The following is a 23,529-nucleotide window of genomic DNA, read 5'->3' on the forward strand; positions in this document are numbered from 1 at the left end:
TTCAAATTAAATTTGATTGAACTACTTAAAACCTAGAGCATCTTTCTCTACTAAAAGATTCAAGCCTTAGTGCCTGCTAACCAAGTAATTTAATATTTTCGGGAGATCGTATGCAAATTTCTAAATTGCAATTTTTGAACAGTTAACTTCTGGGCCGATGATTAGGTTAGCACCGCGGTCATTGGCCAGTTAGGTGGCCAGTTTAGTCAGCCAGTTGAATTGTCAACTGGGCCGCGAAACAGCATCGTAACGACGATCACCGGCAAAAAGTCCAGTCGCAATGAAAAACGGAAACCGATCGGGCACTATCAATACCGTCGTTGAGCTGCTATCACTTTCCGTGTGCTCCTCCAATCGGTATTTTTTTTTTCACGGGCCAGAAAAAGCGGGAGAAATTAGTCGAGACCGACAGAGGAGCCAAAGTCCGTCGCAACGAAAGTAGAGAGCATGGCTGCGCTTGGTCGTCTGTCAGGCCTCCCCCTCGGAATCTTAATGTCACGATAGCCTGGACCACAAAGACCATCAGTGTACCCGCGAAACAGAAAATGATTGTAAACTCGATGCTGAATCGGTCATTATTCCGGCGACATTTCATGCCGGACTCGGTTCGCGAACCTTCAATAGTCGCATTTATACAAAGTTGACGGTCCCACTGCTCTGATATATTAAGTTTATCGATACGATGTGTGTTTCTTTGTTCCAGGTTGACAAAGTGGCAGTTGGAAATGGACATCACCTGAGACTGGGACTAAAGCGTATCGAGCTGAACGTACATTTGGCTTGAAAACGGAAGTGCGAGACTCAATTGCGGTCATTTTAGAGGTTCAAGTGCCGAGGCGATTCCAGTTGCATTTTTGGTAAGTGACAAATCATTTTTATAACTGTAAGCTACAGCCTCCGTGGCTTCGATAAACAAGAGCGACTTTTTCCGTTCGTAATAGTGCAACGGTAAACATTTTGCGTATTCGAAAAATCAATGCATTAGTTCAGAAGACTTCTGCGTTTCAACATCATCGGCAGCTCTTCGAATCTCGTAAGATACCGAAGTATAAATAACCGGGCCTTCAAGCATAATGAAGACTTGTTCGAGGATTACGAAGAACTTTGTTTTCGAAGTAAAAGCGATCCGCAGACAGATCAGCATCTCGAAAAGTAACGTCGCACAATTGGGGATTGATTCTCATTCACGGGCCAATTGGGACCTATTGTGCGAGTATAACACCAATGGATCGCTATTTGCTGGGTGTATAAGAAAATGCTCTGGTGACAACAAAAGTTCAGTGGCGAAGGATTGAGCAGTTCATTGATCGGTAATCAATAAACGTATAGAGAAGCATGCTTGGCCGATTAAAACGGTAATTATAATCTCCGTATATTTTCACGGATTATATCCAGTATCCCGGGGAGTCAAGCATCGATTGCATTACACGATCGGAAATAAAAGAAGCGAGAATTCCTAAGCTACGGCGCGCTTCGGTATCAAACAGATTCGATTAGCTGCCGTAACGCAATAGTTGTGACAATGTTGTACCGGAGAATTGCCGATATTCAATATCCCCCGGCATTACGGCCCCGGGAATGATAAAACTAACGGCCTTAGGATTTCGATTAAAACGGCCGTTTAAAGTGAAACCGCATCAGTATTTCCAAAGGTATCGGGCTCGTTCTCGTACAACGTTCGCATAAGTAACGATCTTCGAGCAATAGCTTACCCGCACCCTACCATTAGGTCTAAGTATTTATGGGCTCATTCATTTCGTTTTATGTTTCAATTTGGACGCATTGATACTTGTTTGTTTACATGTAAGCTGCCACTCATTCATTCGCCCGCACGGCTACTTCTAACCAGCCATTATTATCCCCTTTGTCGTCGCGGGCACACTTTCTTCATTACCCACAACAGCTCTGTATCCTATCATTACGTATTACTTACTACTCGTTACTTACAACTCAGTTCTATGCGTCGTTTCCGATTCATTTCAAGCAATTATACCGCGGTTCGTCTTCTAGTTTTATTAAGTCCGAGTCGATCAGGTAATCTTCTTCTTCGGCGTCGTTGCACTGTGTGGACAAACCTGGCATATCTCAATACTCGTTTATATCACGATGTACGATAAATTTCTTTTGTCATAACTGCATATTAGGAGGAAATTGCTATTATTAATTATTAATTTTAATTATTAATTTCTTGTTAACTTTATTGATTATATATTTTTGATATTGTTTAATTTCATTTTCTGTGAATCATATGTACACTAGTAATCTTTAGAGATGTGCCGAATTTTGGCCACTTGTCCGCACTGTAAGTCGACATGATCGCTCGCAGAGAGAAAAATACAGATTGCTATTTCATAGCGGGACATTCCGATTGCTCCTGGAATTATGCAAATCGCCGCGCGTCTCGTCCAAGTATAATAGAACTTGTTAAGTCGACAATGGCACCCCTGCGCCCCGATCATTGATTTAACACCGCCGAGGATGTTATTAATATTTAAAGCGAGCATCGTATTTAACCGAGCAGCTGGCTCTTCCAATTAGCCGGCGCCGATTTATTCGTGCCGAGCGAAGCAATATTTCCGATTCGAGCGACGCCGTTAATATACGGTTTCGCGAGCAGGCAATTTCGAAAAAATTTTTCGAGCCACTGCTGCGTAGGTAGCAGGCAAGCTGAGCCGTGTGAACGCTCCTTAATATTTCGTGCGTCGCCGGACAGGTTTCTCAATCGGTAAGGTAGGACGCCATCAAGTTTAACGAGTGTTCAACTTGTGTTTAAAGAAATTGGTCGCCAATTACTTGTTCGTAGGTGTTGCCCGTTGCCTGTGTGCGATCTTCGCGTTGTATTATACATTTTCGCCTCGAGCCCTGGACATTGTTTTTTCAGCCAGTGTTTCCGTATTTCCCGAGCAAGGTACATGGCGTGCAGAATTATCGTTAAGATTAGCAAACCAAAGACTGCCAAATTGCTCGCGCATATTAATTCGTTCAGCTATTCGAACATTCTCGTCCCAACTCGCAATTTACGAGTGCAGCTGCACGAGGAGGATTGGCAACGACGGATGCTGCATTTTTCCTGAACGTTTCTGCAGCCGGAGATACGAACGTAGAATTTCTACTCGCGCCAGAAATACTAGATAATATTTCTATACCCTACGCGAACGGTTAAAGGATCCTTCACCTGATCAGGATATCGGCTGCAAGAACTGCAGAGAGCTGCGATTCTGATTTCGTGGCCAGGTAATTCCGCAGGAAACCGCCAGATGGCAAACAGGACTTCTTCCGTGTCCTTCGCGGACCGAAGGATCTCGACTTCATTCCTGATGGTCTGCAGATCAATATGCACTAGATTCCAAACGTTTTTTTGCAACAATCAACAACGTTCAAATGTCCATTTGTTTTTGTTAACAGCTGGAAAACGGTTCCGACCTGCACGAAGTTGGTCGTCGAAATTTTGCAATCTGCTGTTTATTATTCTCTTATTATTCTCTCAATGTTAACCAACATTGATAGTTTATTTCGGACATTAATTCCGAAGTGGAAATGCTCCAAGTGAATTTCTTGTCTAGAAAGCAGTTAAACGGAGAAAAAAGTGTTTCTGATTTTATTTGAAAATATTGGACAGTGGATATGGAAATTTGTTGCAAATGAAAATTGTACTCCTTTTGTAATCCAATTGTATTCCTTTTATTTATTTAACATTGTAATGACCATGCACTGTCCTGTAGAGGTGACAACAATTTTTTTCAACAAGTTGACTCAAAGTGATTGCAAGGTTAAATAAAACAAAAGCATGGAATGTCCATTCGAAGGTCGTACAAGCTCCATTTCACAAAATCCTGAATTTTTTAATGGGATCGTAACGCAATCGATATAAATTTCAACTAACATCTGCGTCACAAGAATAATCTAAAAATATGTGAAACGTCTATATACGAACCCAGGAAGAAATTTTGCGACACTGATGAACCGAAGGTGCGGGACATTGAAGATGTATTCCAAGGATTTTTAAGGAAAGTTTGTCTTCGTATCATTGTGGAACGAACTATTTGTACTGCAAGAATAGACCTCCTAGAGCGGTATTATCATCTACCGCCGCGAGTGGCTCTACATCATAGGTTGATCCCCCAGAGTTTCGATCCGCGCGAATAACGACGACGAGAATCGCGCTTATCTGAAATTCTGACGCTCGTTCATGATCGAATATTCATCCCCGGCCTCCCGGGGGAGAGCAGTGCGGGGAGGGGCGAGAGCTATAAGAAAGCAAAAGAGAAGGATGCGAGCGATGGGGGCACCACACCGTAGGGTTGGAGGAGGGAAGAAAGACCAACCAAAATGAGAGTCCGAGCAGTGCGTTGAACCATGCTGGAGGAGACCAGAAGAGAGCCGAAGCCACCGGAGCGATGAAGAATGGATGCTGGTTTAGCAAGAGTGCAGATTTGCTCGAGTCGGGTGCAACGGCCCCTTCGCTTTCGTGTCCATCTTCTCTCGTTGCTATAGCTACGCCCTCTAATACCTTCCTCCATCTTCGGATACCTGATCGCCACTTTGCTTTTATTCGAAATTCATAAGCGCATTGTCTGTCATCCACTTCAGATAAGATGGCACCTACGAAAACGCCAAATCTGATGTTGAAACAATATCTAGCAAAATGGCCCGTAAGAGAATCATAAAAAATTTATTCATTTATACCTGGTAGAACTACCTGGATCTTAATGTAGGTGATCATAAAAAGAATGTGAAATTTATCGTTGCTGCTAAATCTAGAAAAAAAGATCATTATTAGTTCATTATATTGGGCGAAGATCCGAGTTTCATCGAGGCGTAGGATCTAACTGGTTCCTGTTTTCACCGTCGAGTACAAAAGGAGCATCGGATAGAGTTCTTGACGCAGGTGACCGGAGTGGGAATGTAACAGCGGCGAAGAAAAAACTTGTAATAATCATGAAGCCATCAGGTGACTGTCGTCGTCAGTAGCCGCAGTGTGTCCGGTTCTGTGAGAACAACCGTGGTCATTAAATAAACCCCTTTTAGTGGATGCCTGGTTATCTTCAATGGCGTTTTAAAAGGGGCATTTAGGCCCATTTTGGCTACCCACACAGCCTCGAACACCCTTTCCCCCCTCTTTCGCGTTATGGTGGCTCTCTTCACGCCCCCACCATATTCGACACGCGTCCTACCACGCTATAAGCTTAAAGGCCCTGACTTTTACGATTCTGTTCAAGTGGTCATAAAACCGGAGTTTATTGCCGTCATGATTTTCAAGCAAACGGGCTGTGCCACCTGTCGGAGTCCCACAAAAGCGAAAACGGCGTCAAGTCTCTTCATCAAGAGCTCCATCAACGTGACCCTTTGACAATTGTCCTGACGAGCCGCCGCCATTGATCTCCGCGCGTAAAACAATCGGTGCGTACACGATAGCTACACTGTAGCAGATGAATGGACTTTACTAAATGCAATTTTAGTAAATGAAATGATCAATGAAAGGAAAATGTCTTTTATAAAATTGTAGCTACATCGTCTCACAATAGCGAACATGCAAAACCACGTGACAATAAATTATGCAAGAAAAAATTGGATGGCGAAGATTTACGCGTCTGCTGCCAGTCATAATTTCAACAAAGTAGCGGAGAAAGGCGATCTCGAACAAAGAGTGATATCTCGGTGGAGCAGTAAAAAGTGACAAATGACGAGTTCCAGTGCGGGCACGAGTCTGTACGGTGTCTGAATAATTGGTCATAAACGGGCGCCGTTCGGCGAGACGGGCCGGGCCGGTGTGTTTATAAACCCCTTTTTTCGAGGTTTGCTTCGAAGTAGGTGGGTGATATCCTAAACATTCATAATGGCGAAAGTGAACGAGCAAATAGTCCGGTGCCGGCCCCTGAGAGCAGCTTATGATGGGCATTACTTGGCTCGTTACGGAATAATTTACGAGGTGCGAACCGCGGGGGCGATAATCCAGCGACATTTACATCCCAATAAACATTCCCGATACTGGTGCGGCGCGCGCCACGGCGCTCGGCTCGGCTCGGCTCGGCCGACTCGGCTCGCCTCTCACGAGGCCCACTTTTACGGCGTTTTAATTGTACGGCCGTGGTCTAATTGGTTCGTAAAACGCCCAAGTATCTCGTAAAGGACGTTTATGATAACATTCCTGTCGCCGGTGCTCGCAATCGCGTCGTCATCCGCCGACTTCGGACACGGTCCGTAACATCGGACCGGTTCGACCTGAATCGAAGTCATCATATCGGATGAAATGCGAGATCTTCCCCGGCTCCTCGGCACGGTACGTTCTCTCCTCCTTTACCCGGGGCCGCTTGTCGATCAAGCGCGGGCGCGAGGCACGATTGGCGAGACCGCTTTCGCCAATAACAATAATCGCAAGGTGCCTCGTTGATGTTGGTCGTTTGAACGTCTGAATGGATCTGCAACGTTAGTTCGCCGCGAAACTCAGAGGTGGCGGTGCACGTATCCCCACGAGCGGACCCGTGTATAATGTGGAGAGCCGAAAGGAGAGACAGAGACGAAGTGAGAGAGAGAGGGAGAGAGACTGTGGACGAGGAGTGGAGAGAGGAAACGTTGCGTGACGCGCGTGTGGCGTGCAGCTTTCGCTCTACCGCACGGCGACCGACGTGTCTGTATCCGCGGCTGCTCGCGCGTTGCCGCCTGGTGGGGGCAGCGCGGGGCGGCGCCTAGCCGGTCATGGGCGTCGTTCCAGCTTGGAACTACTTTCACATGGCGTAGGAATTTTCGTGCTCTGCCGGCGCGGCACTCGTGACGAATTCAATTCTGATTGGTCCTTAAGCATAACCTCCTCCCTTGGCACCCTGTTTTCTTCTCCCCTCCGCCGCGCGCGCGATCAACGCGGCCTCGTACCTCTCTCGTCTCCCTCTTGGCCCTCGTAACTCTATGTCTTACTCTTTTTCCTTCCGTTTCGTCTTTTTCCCCGTTTCTTCGATTCTCTACCTGTTCGAATTTTCTTTTTCTTTCTGCGTTTTCCTCACAGTATTTTCATTCTTGTTCGAAAGCGACTGGTCACAACCTAGAATCGTCCAGGGCAGCACAGCGTTTCACGGCTCGGGCACAGTATGAATTTAATCTCGCGGCATGTCGCGGGAGTTGGCCGAGCCCTCGACAGGGGTCGCCCCGTAGTTTAAGCGAGGGAAAGAAGGAGAGCGACTGTTCGGGAACAGTACAAGGAGGAAAGAGAGAAGACGCGCTACACGCCGGTGAGAGGTGGAGCGAGATGGCACGAGAGGGTGAGAGAGCAAACGTGGAGGGGGCGTTGTGTGCGGGGGAGGGGGAGGCGAGCGACAACGGAGCAAGCGAGAGAAGTCGGTTATCGTGTTGGAGAGGGGGACGTTGCACGAAAGACAAGGAGGAAAAGCCCTGGCGCGGTGCGCGCTTCTCGTTGGAACGTAGTACATCGTGGAAGAGTGTGCGCGCGCGAGCGAGAAGGAGCGGTCGAGGGAACGAAGAGAGGGAGCGACAGAGAGAAAGAGCGAGAGAGCGTGACGAGGAGAGAAACGGGGGCTGCGATAGGCGGGAGAGAGAGAAAGAGAGGAACGTTCGACGGTGGAAGCGAGAGAGTTCGATGGTGATAGAGAGAGACGAAACTAGGCGAACGAGCGGGCAAGAGACAGAGGACGGTACAGAGTGGCGGTACACGGGGCGCGAGAAAAGCGGTAGTGTGCCGTGGACCACCGCACTGGCATACCGTGGTTCGTTACGATCCCCTTCGTACGTCGCCTCGTACTGAACCTCTCACAGTCATCAGCGAAGTCACATTTCGACTAGTGCTAGTGTGCAGTGCGGACAGAGTCAGCGGTTTGCTTTTGGCCCCTCATTTGAAAAAAGATATCGACCGTCTTTTCCGATATCAACCAGGCACCGGGGCCCCGGGCCTTGACCGAACCGAAATCATCGCACGCATTTCGAAAGAGGATACTGAGAGAAAGAGAGAGAGAGGTGCTCGCGAGGGAGAGATCGTCGCGTGCCGGCCGACCGAACCGTCGACGGGCGCGCACGCGGTAGAGAGACCCACACCAGGCAGTTTTATAGCCCGTCTTATTACCCCGGTTTATTGCGTCGTAACAGTTTAACGATCATCGCCTGTTTTCCACCATCTAGAGCCGACAACCGACGCCGGTTCACGCTTCTCGTCGGTGGCCGTATCCATAACAAACCCATAAAAGTCAGCCTCCGCCGCTGCCATGAGTCCCATTCTGAATTACAATCCCACGGCCTACTGACATTGACACTGTGGGTGCAAGCCGCCGACGCCGCCTCTATACCTACCGACCTACCTACCTACTCGATGACTTTTATGACCTCTTAAAAGGCGGTTTAATGCCCGTTTGCTCGTCCCTCGTCAACGCTGTCACCTGTCGCCGTCTGCGTCAAACAGCGTGCCATCGGTACACAGCCCGCGGGCGTTCACGTCTCGCCTTTTTGGCGCGAACCCGGCCGAACCAGGAACCGCAAACGATAGATCGACCATCCACATCATAACCGACCGGTGAACCGGCCTCTACTCGAATCCGAGATACATCGGGGTCCCGAGCACGGACTAGTATCGTTCGACTAGCCGCGTGTTTCGAAACCCGAAAAACAAAAAAAACCCCGAAGCAACGGACAGTTCTCTACGGAGGTGGTTGCTTCAGCCCGTTCAGCCGTCTCCGGTTGTTCTCTCGAGTGCCGGTGTTTCAGTGCAAGTGATTCAAGATACCCGGGATAATGAACTCATATTTCGAACAGACTGGTGGCTTCTACGGGAGCCACCACCATCAGACAGGGGCAGCAAGTCAACACCACGATCCAGCCACGGCCGCAGCCTACCGAAGTTTCCCGCTTGGCCTGGGCATGTCACCGTACGCGTCCACGCAGCATCATCATCACACCTCGTCCTCGTTGGGTATACATCCTGGAGGCGGCACCAACACGAGGCCACCCCAAGACTCACCGTATGACGCGAGCGTCGCGACGGCCTGCAAATTGTACTCGACAACCCCCGAGGCGACCGGGCACACCACGTCCTCGTACTCGACCACGGCGACCAAGGATTGCAAACAGCAGGACCAGGCAGCAGCTCATCAGAATGGCTACGCGGCCGTGATGGCAGCCGCGGCCGCCAAGGACGTCTGGCAGTCGGCGACCTCCGGTGCCAATAGTCAGAGCAATTCGGTGGTGCGCCCTTCCGCGTGTACTCCGGAGGGCACGAGGGTTGGTAGCTACGGTGGCCTGGTCGGCGGTGACCCGGCATCGAGTCCTGGTAACAACAGTTCCTCGAGGTCCCTCACGACGTCCTGGAACACCTGCAGTTTGAACTCGTCCGCGAGCCAACCGGTTGCCACGCAACTACATCAGCAACCCAACGCCAGCCATACCTTCTACCCCTGGATGGCTATAGCAGGTGAGTTTACATTCATAAGATCGCTTTATCCCGCTCGGCCCGTAGGTCTCTCCGTTGCACCGACGATTATCATAACAGCCGTGATGAAATATAGAAGCGACAGGAGAGCTTAGGGGAGCGAGGCATACACCGTGGTTGCAAGGCCACGTGGTCGGGAAAGGCGTGGTGCATCGGGCTTACACTCTCCTCGCCCTGTGTGCCTGTGCTCCGCGAAATCGTGTTTCGCTGTTTCACGGTCACCTGCTCGATTAACGTGAAACACACATACGCAAGCCTCGCGATCGGTGGTACAGCTTCGCCCACGCATTTCCCCGATCGCCGGGAACAATTTTTCCCGAAGCGGAAAACACGCGCGAAGATCGATCTCGACACGCCTCTCCGCGCGGACGAATCGAAACAAATCATTTCTTCCGTTCGGTCCCGACACTCTGAAAAATGAAAGACACGGTTGTATACAATCGTCAAATGTAAGGTCGTCGTTGTCGCGTTATCCCGATCACCGCTCGTAGAGGACTTTTTCAACGGGGGTCTATTTGTACGCCGATTGAAATACGACGTATCCGTCACGAGGCGGACTCGAGATAACGGATTTATAGTCTTCGGCCGACTAAAAATATTCTGCCGCCTTCTGCGCGAATCAATGCACCGCGTGCACGAACGCCGGGGGTTGGCAATAACTAATCCGCGTGAAAGCGACGCGCAAAGTGACGCCTCGAGTTGTCATTAACACCGGCCCCCGTGATCCGTCTCCTTGCCAGAAAGAAAACATCTATTTTCGAACCCAGAAAAATCTGAAAGAAATTCTTCAAGATGTTCGCCCGATCTTTGGCCTCTTAACCGGTCGAGGAATGTGAAAATTCGTGGAAACGTAAATTTCTTTTAGACGCGTGAAATTAATGTACACGAAATATTGCCAATGGAATTACCATCGATGTAGACGCTAAAATACTGTAAAAAGATTTCTTGAGTCAGGATAAAAACGAAGAAAGTCTGATGCTTGTCCAGAAGTAGTTGTACGAGAAAAGATTCTAGGTTAATATTCATCCGTTCTTGTTTTACACTTTTATGTTTTATTCATAGTCACATATTTTAAGGATTTGAACAGTCTTCCTAATTATGAACGTTTACAAAGATACACAAGAAGACAAGCGGAATTAACATAACAAGAATTTTGTCCTATTTAATGTAAATACATCGTAATTTCTACGTAGCTAAAAATGAGTAGATCAAATTCAATATAGTGAAAACGAAAAGAAAAATAGATGTCCGCGAAGTTTCTGTATGTCCGAATGACAATGTTTATCTTGAACTAACAACCAACACAAGTAACACTCGAATTAGAACATTGACAAATGTGCAAAGTCCAAAGAACGAAAAGAATGTTCACCCGACATACAATTATACACCGGTCACTCCCGGTTAACCGGATAAACCTCCGCGGGCGTCATAGTAGGGACAATAATTGGGGACTTATCGTTAATTACATATTCATGCGGTTGTACCTGTGCCGTTGCGCAGCTGAACACGAGGGACATGGTGCTCTGTTCAAAATGGAGCAAAGCCGATGTTTTTCCGCTGGTGACGGTGGTAAATAGCACGATCGCAGAGAGCGCTTCCCATAGGTAGGAAGCGTCAGATCGTGGAAAATCGGTCTTGCAGCGCGCGATAAAGTTACGTCTGGTGGATAGGTAGAATGGAGTCAAGTGCGTGTAAAATCGTTGGGTACGTCGAGTATAATGGGGAAGCCCTCGTCCAATTGGGGTTCAAGTGGCTTCCTCGTGGTACTCACCCCTCCGGAACCCCGAATTCCGGTAGTCAGCTGTTTCTATCGGTGTCTTTGTCGCTCTATAGGTGGCCTAGCAGTTCTCGCTTGGTCGTAGGCAGATATATAATCACCGTGGGCCCCTCTCTCGAGCTCTGTCTCGCTTTCGGGGATCGCTTCTCCTCCCCCGGCTGCTCTCAGCTGAGTCTTAGGCTGTTCGTCTTAGTTAGCTCTCTCTCTCTCTCTCTCTCTCTCTCTCTCTCTCTCTCTCTCTCTCTCTCTCTCTCTCTCGCGATCCTTTTTTCGCGTCCCCTCTTGACCCGCTTCGCTCGGTCTCCTTCGGATTCTCCTCTTTCTCTAGCCTCCTCCTCGCGCCCTACGGTCCGGTTTATAAGGTCCGCCTATTTTTTTTCTTCCGGCTGGACCACGCGAGATCCCTCTCTCTTTATGCATACAAAAGGTGTAGGGATTATTTTACGAGCCCTCGTGACGTAGGCGCGTGCTTATTCCGAGAGAAGAAACGGGATTTTATTGAACGAACCTTCGGTGAACTCTCTCAGCGCCCGCTCTCAGCCCGCCCGGAGAATTTTTAATATTCGGTAGGCGTGGTCCTCTTGTTTGAACTTGCTGCTCTCTCTTCATCTCGGGAAACGAGGAGACCTCTTCGGAGTTCCATTCAGCAACTGAAACGGATTCGCAGTCAATGGATCCGGAGCCGGGGAAAGTGATCCCTCACGCGTTTTCTCGCGGACGCCGCGCGCGACGGAAACCAGACATAACCGGCCGATTATGAGCCTTGTCGAAGATGCCGCGTAATGCCGAGATTATTGATCGGCATTGCTGCTCGGCGAACAGGTTCTATGCGCTTCGCGGATCGAAAGTCGTTGACTCATTTCTCGAGAAACGTGCTCTTTCTCTATTTCTCTTTCTCCCTCTCTCTCTTTCTCGTAGCAGCTCGCCTCTGCTAGTACAAGCGCGCGATACACGCGCGTAGGAAAATTTATTGATACAGGATTATGGATTATTTCATCGTAGATTCAAGTCTGCGGGTAAATATAGAGCCATCAACGTGTCTGCCGGCATTCGCCCGCTATAATAAATAATTCGGCTTTATCGTCACGGCACGCGGAGAACCAATCCGTCGAGACAGTGTCGCTGGCGCGTCGCGTCGCGTCGTGTCCCGCGTAAAAACACGAGCTCGGGACAGATGATAAACAACGATTTACGACGCCGACCACGCCAGAAAAAGTTCATCGTTCTCGCGCCTCGGTGAATCGCGCGGCTCGTTCTCCCTTTTCGCGCAATAATCTCGATCGATGATTCGCCAAGCTCTCTGTCACAACCCCCGCAAGAATTGCTGATCTATCCGCGTTTCCCGCGCCGGCACTTTATTAATCATTCACGGGAGTAGGTGCTCCAGATTTAGCGGGAAATTTTAGCGGCACGGGTTTTATGGACGGCTACTTTTAGGTCTTGTATAATTCATCTTTTCGTGTACTCCTGAAAGGCACATTCTGCTGACTAAATTTACGATTGCCGACAGTCGAGTGCAATGGGTAATAATTTGCGGCCATAATGACCTGTTTCGGGACATTTCATTCATGGTTACTCCGAAACTGTGTCACTTTTTAACCTGTTCTCCGTTTACAGTAAACGTGGGCTTAAACATTGAAGACTTTAACAACTCTGGTTAAATTGATAATCACATATCATCGTATATCAATTTTCGCGGGACAATCATTTGTTTCATTGTATGTTTCACTGAATCGAATCAATTTATTTACTGCAATGTCGCACTTTGTTCACCTGCAATAACCTCGCACATTCGTCACACCCATTTCAGCATACATGCTCCTTGTTCGGTCTCGGAAAAGAATGGTCCAAGCTTTAAAAAAATCGGCGCCACTTGCTAACAACTGTCCCACAGCGAGAGTTCTAATGAATTCGCGGCATTAATTTCGCGGCGATTGTGAGCGTAATCGTCGCCCCTGTAGATCGGCATGCCTTTGTTTTTTTTTCTTCTAGCGGTCGTTGCGAATGCGATAAATGTTGGTATCGAACGTGCGACGGCACGCGATGCAGTGCCCGCAGTGTACGCGCGGCATGATTTACGAAAGCTGCGACGGTATTTGCGTAAACGTCTGTCCTGAGTGTGCAATAAGTGATCGCGGTGGCGATTACGCCGCCCAAATCGCGCACAAATCAACGGCCGATAGACACGGTATCATTAACTCGGTTTTATTGGCGGATCGGCGTTACAGGAACACGATCTCGGGACACATTAAACGGGTCGAGAGCACGCGCCCGCGCCCGCTTGCCCGCGTACTCTGGAGTCTCGGTGTTCGTCGAAGGAACCTGATTACGCGGAATGCATTTGTATCATTGCCGTTGATAAACATCAAAGGGAGAACGCGCCGGTTGAAGTTCACTGTGATTTATGATTGGTCGCGGACGCGTCGATATCGCCACCGTTTTCAGATGCAAACGTCTCGGCCCGTTAATGTCACGGTAATGAAGTAAACCGAACGGCTATCGTTTCTGCCTTAATGAATCGCTTCGCAGATACACCGCGCCCCCCAGAGATTTTATTCGAATGGACAACATTTATTTAGATAGCAATCAACGAGCGGTGCATGTACTAGCCGTAGCCACGATCGTTCCACGGATGATTGAACGGGGGGGTCCCAGTTAGTTAAAAGTTTCTTTTATCGAACGCGTTTCCGCGGCAATTCCCGAGACACACGGCCCCGTTGCACAAAAGCCTTTTCTCTGTCCCGCCAGTATCACTTTCGGAGGCTGTTTTCAAACGCGCCCACGGAAATTTATGGCCCCTCATTGAAGGGTCTGCCGCGCGTCTATGGGGTAATTAGAGGGCGTGAAGACGGAGCCTTCGAATACTATCTCCGCGCGCCCCGTCGTTCATTTATCCCGACGAAACTGCCTCGTTTCCCTGAGGCTTGCCTTAGAATGCTAATTCTTGTTCCGCGTTATCCCGGCATTGTCCCGGACGAAAAAACTCGGTGTCGCTGCGACCGGAAACAGTCAGGTAGCTATCCAGTGCACCGAAATTTTTGTGGCACTGTCTAAACGCTCTTAGTGACTTCTACATTTCAGTTTTGCATCGTCAGTCTCCGGAGACTGACACGGCGTTCTTAACATGCGAACCAAGCGTGTCTCTGTTAGGGTATCGATAAAGGAGCAACGAACGTTTACATTCAGTCTGTAACAAATTCTGAATTGGTTCAATTTCTTGTTTCTGAGAAGGATCACAATCGAGGTCAATCTTAATGAAATTCTCCCTTGAAAATTGGAGTGATACAAAGATCTTCCATTCAGCATCTTTCGCAATGGCCACGCTATATCATTAGTCCAAAGCCTTCAATCTCGTTTCCCGAAAGGATGGCAATTGAGTAACGGCGTGTGATGCCCGAGTACACGTTATCTTCTGTTTTGATGCCGGGTCGAGTCTTGCCACGAGTTCACACAAGCGTCGCGTGACAGTGGCCGGGATAATGAGTGCAGCGACACGTTCGTTGAACCGAGTACCGTGACAGAATGAGTTCCTGCGAGCGAAACTTCTCCGCAAAAAAATGAGCAGAAAATTCATTTGCCCGGCCACGGTGAGGATACACATAATTTCATCTACATCAAGCTGGTAAAAGAGTACAACCGGGTAAAAATGACTGTGGAACAAACGGACCGGTGAATCGATAATATAATCCAAGGTCAGTGGGTGACGTACACTTTCCGCGTGTGTCGAGCTACCCGAATTCATTAGAAAAATGCGAAGTACGTGTCGGAATGTTAACGACCGCGGCGCGTGTGTTGTGTTCCTTTTTTGATTTACGCGCGTCGATATCGCATCGTTACGGGCGATCTTTATTGGCCGGCTGGTCTATCCCCGTCGCTGGGTACGAAAGGATAGAGCTAACAAACCTTGAACTCTCTCGGTGGCGAAGCCGGCGAGGTTCCCGCGTAAAAGCCACGTGGTCTCTCCCTCCTGTTTCTCTGTCTTTCTCTCTCCGTTTCTCTCCGGGTTCTCTCTTCGTCTCTTTCCAGCTCGCACCGGAGGTCTGGGAGCCTCGAGTATGGTGCTACTCGACGATACGACGGTTGCCAGTAGGTGTTACGTACCTCGGGGAGCAACCTCGTTCAATATAAACCAGCTAGGAACAACGCTGTAACCGTAACGTTGACGTTTACGACGACGAAATCGTGGCTCGGCTCGTTTACCCCTCCCTGTTATGTGCCTCGACGCTCGCTATCGTCGCTCGGCTTGCCGAGGGTTCGTCGGTAATACAGAGCACGTACAGTGGTTCGCAAAAATAAGAGACCTGTCTACCCTTCGTGTTTTTGCACGTTCCTTCCTTCAGGATCGAACGATCACTAAATTCTGAAAAATCCTCCGTCGTCTAATCTTTGATCTTCCTTCACTTCCTGCAAGAAAATCGTAAAATATTCTGCCTGTTCCTGTGCTACAGAGTGAGTCCTCTACTTTCACGTCTCTGAACTCTATTTTCAAAGTCTTCGAACTTGTATAACTGCGTAAAAAAATTTTTCAATATTCTGGCAATATTGATTTCCTTCTTCAAACATTTGTTATAATGAAAATCAAGGACAGTAAAAATAAATTCAGTGTTGTAATTTCTTAAAGGCAGCCGCTGCTTCGGCAGGTTCAGTGTTAATGAAATAAAGAATAGTTTGAACTCGACGCAATTTAGTGTTGCAAGTGAAGAACGCGAAAGATGAACAGTAGTCTTGTATTTTTGTCGGCCACTGTATCTCGCCGTGCATCGACCAAGGATCCCTCTTCGTGTGCGGTAGGAGTCGTCTCGTCCCTGGAACAGGAACACAAGTTCATTGTACAAATCATGTATGGGCCGGCGGCTGTTTTTACGGGTCCGTTTCACGCGAGCTTCTAATTACCGGCAACTGTTCGCTGGGATTGTCCCCGTGAGTTATTGCGACAGTGTGCTCGCCCCGTTTTCGCCTCCCCCGCCCATTGTTCATCGGTTTCCCTCTTGTTCTCTGCAAGAAAACCGAGAAAAAGCTGTTTATCGATCACAACCGGTGCGACGAATAAACGCGTTGCAAGGTGTGCGCCGGTTTGTACCTCAATGGCTGACGAACATGGCCGAGTGCACTTTCCATCTTGATGCCCCCTCTTAGGCCCCGTTTCCTGCCTGGGTTGGTCGTCCAAGCTGCGTCGGGGACGTTTTCACGAACCATTTAACCGTTTGGCTGTCACGGGACCTTTGCAAAAATCCGGCGAAAATATCCAGACGACAGTTCACTATGTCAGTTAGCCCTCTAAATAATCAATTGATCCTCTGAGCGAGCTGCAGTGCCTGAAGAACAGTCATAGTAAAGACATGCTTGGGCAAAGTTCGGATGTGGAGGAATAATTGAACTCTGCATTGATTGAGAGACTGTTGGACGTGACATTGAACAAGATTTTCGAACGCTGATGTGAACAAAAATTTTGAACGTTAAACTGCTGAAAGTCTTCTGCGATAATGTGTCTCTTCCCATCGCAGGAGCCAGGAGCGGAAGGTAACTACATTCCGTGTAGTCGTTCGATTCTCATCATCTTAGAAGAACGTTCGGAAAGACTGCTATAGTATCCTGACTACAATACTGTTACGTTACCGTGTGATTGGCTAGCACTTTCGGGCACTGAACAGGAGAAGCGCGATCTGCGACAGTCGAACGATTAAACCGGTAATTTACAATCGGAAAATTGAAAAGATTGGATCGTGGCGGAGTCGCGTCGAACATAGGCGTGCGTGTTGCACGTCCGTGACGAAGTGGCTCGGCCTCTGCTGTTCGCAGAGGTGTGCGAGCCAACCGACGAGCTTTTGTGGGATGATGTTGGTGAACGAACACAAGCTGAACGGCGACCTAAAGAGGCGACCCAACTTGGTAGGTGCGTTCATCGTGCATGGAGGCGCTCCGCAGACCCTTTCCATGTGTTGCTCCGTTGGCCCGGATGGAGGATGACGTACGAGCCTCTCCGTATGACTTACTACGCCCTTTTCCCTTCTCCACGCCCGCCGCTCCTGCGTACTGCCCGCTCGAAAAACATTCGGTGCCCTCGGAATTACCTGACCCTTCACGTTTCCATCCTGGAGACCACTCACGCTCGAACGCCTCCGATCTATCAAATCCTCGCCGAATCCTCTTCCGTACTCTCCATCACCGATCTACTACACCCTTGACACTCGATTCTCCGCATTGTCGACAATGTCCGGGTGCGATCGTTCATGCCCCCATTTTATACCTGTTTTCGAGAGATGATGGGAATTTAGCGCATGGCTTGCTACCGGGTGTCACTTGAGACTTTGCAACATTTTTTGGATAATAAAATATGTACAGTGATGTCCTCCCCCACTAATATTTGGACGCTCTTCAAAATTTTTTGGGACGTTTTTAAAATACCACAATTCTTTATCCATCTTGAGGTAATCGTCATCGTAACCTCTATTTGCGTAAATCAAACTTCATTGGAACTTGTAGACCCTGAAACAGTTAATAGAGTAATCACTGTGTGTCTTAGTAGGTTTGAGTAAATGTAACTTAGAATCTAGAAAAGTTAACGAAGCAATCACGCGTGACAGTCACGCCGGCAAATTAATCCAACTTCGGATGAAATAATAAATCTATTTTCCACCGTACGATTGAATTCAAAGCCTTACTTTAGCACGAAGAAATAGGAATCAGAGACGATGTCGTAACTTTTCGCCTTTACAAGAAGCCCATTAAATGCAAATTGCCGTAAAATCCTTGTTTGTCGATAATTATCGCTGCCGACACTGATCCCCGCATACATTACGCCGTCTGTCAATCGATTTTTGATTGATCGTGGCACGCTGTTGGCCATTGTCGCGACCAAAAAAAAACGGGGGTTGTCGTCATAGAAGGAGAGAACGCGGCGCGATTAAAATTAATTGTGAACATTGATCAAATTATATCGAGTCCGGGAGGGCAATTTGCATGAAGTCTCGCCGCATAATTTCACCGTGAAACCGACGTATCGTCGGCCGATTTTTCCACGTTGAACGCATTATAACGCGAGAATCCTTAAAGGTGCTTATCACGGTCGACGGTGATCCGCTGCCATGAAAGCGTAATTTCTGATCGGCGGAATCACTTACATCCTGTCTCACGTTTTTTCTGCCGACAACTCCGGGGCCCCGCCGCCCGTAAACACGCGTAATATTATTTCACGCGATTGGCAAACGGCCGAGAGAGCCAGTGTTAACCGGCCGTTTTACATGTGCAAAATAATTGCATCTCGCATTCGATAGGATCTACGGCTGGTTACTGCTAAACATTACTTGGATCACTTACCGTAACACATGGAGATGCTTCAGCGCCGGTTGCCCACCGGGAAGGATCGTCTGCCATTCTTTAAAATTGCCGCGAGAAATAGGAAGCGACCATTTCGATTTTATATTCCATTACGCGGAAAAGCAACCGCGCCGATTACGCACTTTGAAATTTTATAGAACGACAGGTGCGGAACGCGATCTCAGGAAAATCAAATTGAATGATTCGCGTCTTTTTCGCCAGGAGCCAATTAAGTATTAAAAATTTATAGAGCAACTATCGGCCGGCCGGGTTCTCCGACAACGTATCAAAATTGAACGCAACAATCTTTACGATAAGCGATCAAGCTGTCGGCCATTATTTAAACTCGCCCGCGATAAAGCAAACGAGCCGATTAAATATGAAGCTTTCATCGACCATCAGGCTCTCAATTACTGCAAGTATGTAACTGCTTGCGACTCTCGACTGAATGAAATAATTATGATGCACGACAGACGATCAGGCTATGAATTTTTATTTAAATCTCCACCGCGGGCTGCATAAATCTCGCCGGTACAGTGATCATGATTAAGCGAGCGGTCTGTGACGTAGACCGTCGAGAGTGAACAGATCTTTCACAATTTCATTTTACAAATAGTAATGGAAGCAGTTTACTAAATTGCACAAAATTTGAAGTAAACTCGGTGTTGTCACATCAGTGCATACCGATCGGTTCGAAGGTGGGCAGGATCGGCGTAAAATATCGAATGCTCTGAGAGCAGCCGAGGCGATAAATCTCGCGGTTCGAGGATAGCCGACGGAAGAGTTGCCGGCAGGACAGGGCGGCCGACGAAGCTCGGGGAACGATTACAAGATGAACGAGGTGATATTAGCGCGTCGGGTATCTCGTGGTAGGATCGCGCGAGGAGAGGACACGTGTATCTCAGTGGTAGGCAACGAGCGTTTCGTCGAGCGACGGTGGTCTCTCTCGTCTCTATCGAGCGCGTTGGATGTCGTCCGACGAAACAATAGGCAGGATGGTTTATTCGTGCCTACGAGCTGTAAAGAGGAAAAAGAAGCTTCTGAAACGTGAGCGGCGCGTAACGCGCGCGCGGAGCTTAGCCGACACGACTAGCGAGTAGAAGCGAGGCGAGCAAGCTAGCAAAGTATAGACGACGCGCTGATCGCACGTTCAGCCGGCAGCCTACCGGCTGCCTGCCTAGCAGGGTTCTCAATTTGATGGACGAGCTGTTCGCATGTACGAGCGCGGTGCGCTGGCTGGCTCGCCTTTGCACACCGACACCGGCCCGGCTACGCTATCTCGGTGTTTTGCAAATTTCATGCGGGAGGAGTTATCGCCCTCGCGGCCAGGATTAATCCTCTCGCCGCGTACCATTGTCGTTAGCGGCAATTTATCAATTACCCCGCTGTTTCTGAGATTGTTTCCGAGTGGCCCCTGCCTTCGATCGCTGCGAGACGAGACGATTAGTGCTCCCGAACGCCCACGTTCTCCCAGGAAAAGGAGAAACCGTTCCGGGCTGTGCTGGATTAACCGATAAGCAAGTAACCAAAGTTCTCAGAGGGGTCGTAGGAATTTTCTGAAATTGCCTTGAACAGTGGAAAAACGAAAACACTTTTTAGTCTAATGAATGCCTAATAAATTGTACAGGCCCACCCGTTGCAGTGATCTCGTGCGAGGGGGCCTGGCGGGAGTTTAGCCAATTAGAGGGGCTGCACGCAAGAATGGCCGAAAACTGGCATTCACGTGGACACTCGCGATCATGGCGGAGATTTCGTGGAGAGTTGCAGGCTCCGGTTTTGTGCGCGGCTTCTATACGGCGGACTGCCTTTTCTTCGCTGCTCCGGGCTGAGATAATGCATACTTCGGAGAGCCGGCCGCGCTTCGTAGGCACGAAGAACGTGTTTAGGTGCTCGACGATCGGAACGAGTACACCGGCAGACAAAGGATACGTACGCCCGTGCCCGTGAGCAACGATGGGATACAAGGCAAAATAATTGAATCGAAAAGTGTTCCTGCTCACGTTTTTGCGAGAATGCTCTCTTTCTATCTCCGCCTCTCTCCCTCGTTGGCGAGAGAAGCGCTCGGGAGATGAAGATGTAGCTCTGAGTACAGCACGCCGGGAATCCGGAGGCCGGTTCCGAGTAAAACGGAAAAGAACGAGGATGAACGAGAGAGGAGAGAGAGAGAACTGATGGAGGAGAATGAAAAAGTCTTCTATATCGAAGGGCATTTGTTGAATAAGTCAAAGGGAGAACGTTTAATTAGCCGGCCATTAAACATTCATCAGGAGACGTGTGTCCACGGGCTCGTCGGCAGCTCCCACGATAAAACCAAACAATTTCCATCGCGTTGGCTAAACGTTTCTTCGTTCCATCGATCTTCCATCGCGGCGTTACTTAGGGATTCGACGCGATGCTTCGCCGTTCTACGTGGAACTCGTTGAAATCGATGATCGCCGGCCGTATCGCACCGTTTCCATCAACCAGACCCCTGGAGAAAGGGAGTACGCTGCTGACGAGAACCGACCTACCGAAAGAGAGAGGAAGAGGGGAGTCCGAGAGAGAATATTCGATCCGTTTCTTCGCATCATCATCGTTCTCTTCGACGAAGAGAGAGAGAGAGAGAGAGAGAGAGTGAGAAAGAGTTCTTTGCCACGTTCTGGCGCCATCTGCGCGACGCGCGTAGCCGTGGCCCGTATTCAATTAATACGCGACGATGTAATCAGCCACCGTTGCCACTGCAAATAGACACGGACGTTCGTAACTCAACCGCGCGCAACACGGCCCGCTTCTTTCCCCTGTTCTTTTTGCCTCTCTTTCGGCGAACCTGCCCATAACGCACACTGTGTGTCTGGCTGGACGGGGGCCGGCCATTACGTACAGCACCTGCCACCACTGACTGCGACCCGGCACTGCCACAATGCTCTCTCACTGACACACAATGCTCGGCCGAGCTACCACAACCGCCTCCTGCGACCGCTTTCTTCTTCATTCCGATCAGGTTCCGGCGATCCGGTAAAAACGTTATGAATATCGAGCAGTCGGCTAATTGCCAGTGACACCGATACACTTTATCGCCACGCTAAAACGGAGAGAGAGAGAACAGAGAGGGAGAGAGAGAAAGACGGATTGATCAGGACGCGTGGCACAGAGGCGGCCAGCACACGCTCTCGTCGATCCCGTGCTCGTTTATTTGTTTATCTGCCGACGAGATTATTACGCCCGTACGCGAATACGTATAAAGCGCTGCCCGCGGAAGGGGCGGGGCAGATGTAATAACGTCGAAGAACATACGAGCGTAACGGAGCTCTGCTGTAACAGCTTGAAAAACCGGCGACGACCGTCTTGCGCGCCGAAGAATCTGCCTCCTTCGGGTACAAGGCCGTTCAACAGATTCCGAGTCACGAGAGCCACACTTTCAACCTTGCGGAGGGCTAGCCGCTCGTCATTCGGATCATCTGCGGGCTTCGGAGGGCGGGTACTACGTGGAGAGCGATGATCTACCTGGTTAGTTCAGGCATGGGGATCTAGGAGGCAGTTGGCCAATGGGGTTTCGCAACCACGAGTAATTAACCCCGTACAGTGTTATTCCATTCATAGCTGCGACAAGTTACTTCTTCGTCGTCGATGATTTCCTGCAAGAAACACAAAATTTCAATTTCTTACGGTCAACTTAGGCATTGAGTTACGGAGGTTTTTTCTTATATTTTCGAATAAATTATGATTTCACATAGATCGGTACTTGTGTGTTTTGTGGACGCGGTCGCGGGTCCTTTTCCTTCGTCTGGTCGATTTCACGCAGGCCGTTGGAACGCCGCGTGCATAAGTCACCGTTCCATACGAGAACTGAATCGAAACGTTTTGCGTACCCATTTATTTCGTGGCTATTGACCGCCGACGCGGGTGGGAAAGGACGACGGGCATAACTCATCCACCAGAAACCTCTTGACCTTTTAAAATAATCGCTCGATCGTCGTTGCTCTCGCGCGGAGCTCTCGCAACGTGCCAGAGAGAGCCTAGCTATCTTCGCTCTTATACATACAGCTAGCTAGCCAACCAGCCTCGGTTCGCCGCGGAACGAAAATTTCTTAATTTCACGACGCCTCTTTCGACGTCGTACGCGTCGATGATGTACGATTCTATCCGGGAACTTTTAAGAGGGCCCGACCAACAGCCGGCCAACCAACAGAGAGTGGGACCGCGGGCCGCGTACACACAAACCGTTATTACCCGCCGGCCATATTAATCGCTTGTTGTTCGAGCGTTAATAGAGAGAGCCGCTCGACGTCTCGTTTGTCGTTCATCATCCGCGATGAATGCCCGCGGAAGCGTTGCCGGAACGTCCTCTACGGTCTACGGTAGCCAACGCAGAAAAAGAATTACTCGCTGCTATACAGGACACAGCATTCTACTCTGCTGACTATGGTCGGTGCCAAGACAAAGACACTGGGCCAGACAATACACCGAAAAGTTAAAATTCTTGATGTAGAGTCGAGTAACATCGAGTATGCTGCTTGGAACTGGTGGGGATCGTTCATGCTTTCTTCTGAAGTTTTCCTGTCCTACTAAGTTCCTCATTACAACCTATTAAAATTATTCAGACCTTTCAAACATTGTAGTTTTAATCCTCCTCTTTTTGGGGGATGTTTCTGCCTCTTCAATGTGAACGAACGCTAATAAAAAAATACACACGTGTCGAATATTTTTCCAAGGGGTATCTCGTCGGTTAAATCGCTTTAGAAGCTGTCTTTTATCAAAGTCGACTTATGTGACTTGTCTGACTTGTGTTCCCTTGTTAGTTGTAGCCTATTTTTCGAGATAAGAGTCGTGTAGAACATTCAAGTCTCTCCTAATGTTATCGGTCCAGAAGGCTATTGCAAGTGACGATTCGTAGCTATCAGTTTCTACTTCCGTTTCGCTGGAACAACTCGGTGGGGCAGTTTCAAATAGTCCCAACTCCAAAAGAAAATTTTTAAAAATGAGTGTGAAAGTGGAGATGATTGTAAACTTGACAGCGATCGTAGTATCAATG

The 23,529-nt window shown here is 48.8% G+C and overlaps 2 protein-coding genes across 3 annotated transcripts in view; one reads left to right on the forward strand and one right to left on the reverse strand.

Annotated features, from left to right (window-relative positions):
• The first annotated feature begins 864 nt into the window (after window positions 1-864).
• Window positions 865-23,529, forward strand: part of Ubx (ultrabithorax) — a 178,104-nt gene continuing 155,439 nt past the window's right edge. For both annotated transcript variants that reach the window (XM_076422357.1, XM_076422358.1), the window contains exon 1: window positions 865-9,406. In XM_076422357.1, the coding sequence (XP_076278472.1) occupies window positions 8,731-9,406 (676 nt within the window). In that variant the 5' untranslated portion in view covers window positions 865-8,730. The remainder of the gene's footprint in view (window positions 9,407-23,529) is intronic.
• LOC143208194 (uncharacterized) lies at window positions 14,998-16,192 on the reverse strand. The gene is made up of 2 exons (XM_076422363.1): window positions 16,095-16,192; window positions 14,998-16,006 (listed from the first exon to the last, which is right to left on the reverse strand). The coding sequence occupies exons 1-2, from the start codon at window positions 16,176-16,178 to the stop codon at window positions 15,644-15,646; spliced, it is 447 nt and encodes a 148-aa protein (XP_076278478.1). The 5' UTR covers window positions 16,179-16,192; the 3' UTR covers window positions 14,998-15,643.

The sequence above is a fragment of the Lasioglossum baleicum genome, chromosome 4, assembly GCF_051020765.1.
Source record: "Lasioglossum baleicum chromosome 4, iyLasBale1, whole genome shotgun sequence".
Classification (NCBI taxonomy): Eukaryota; Metazoa; Arthropoda; class Insecta; order Hymenoptera; family Halictidae; genus Lasioglossum; species Lasioglossum baleicum.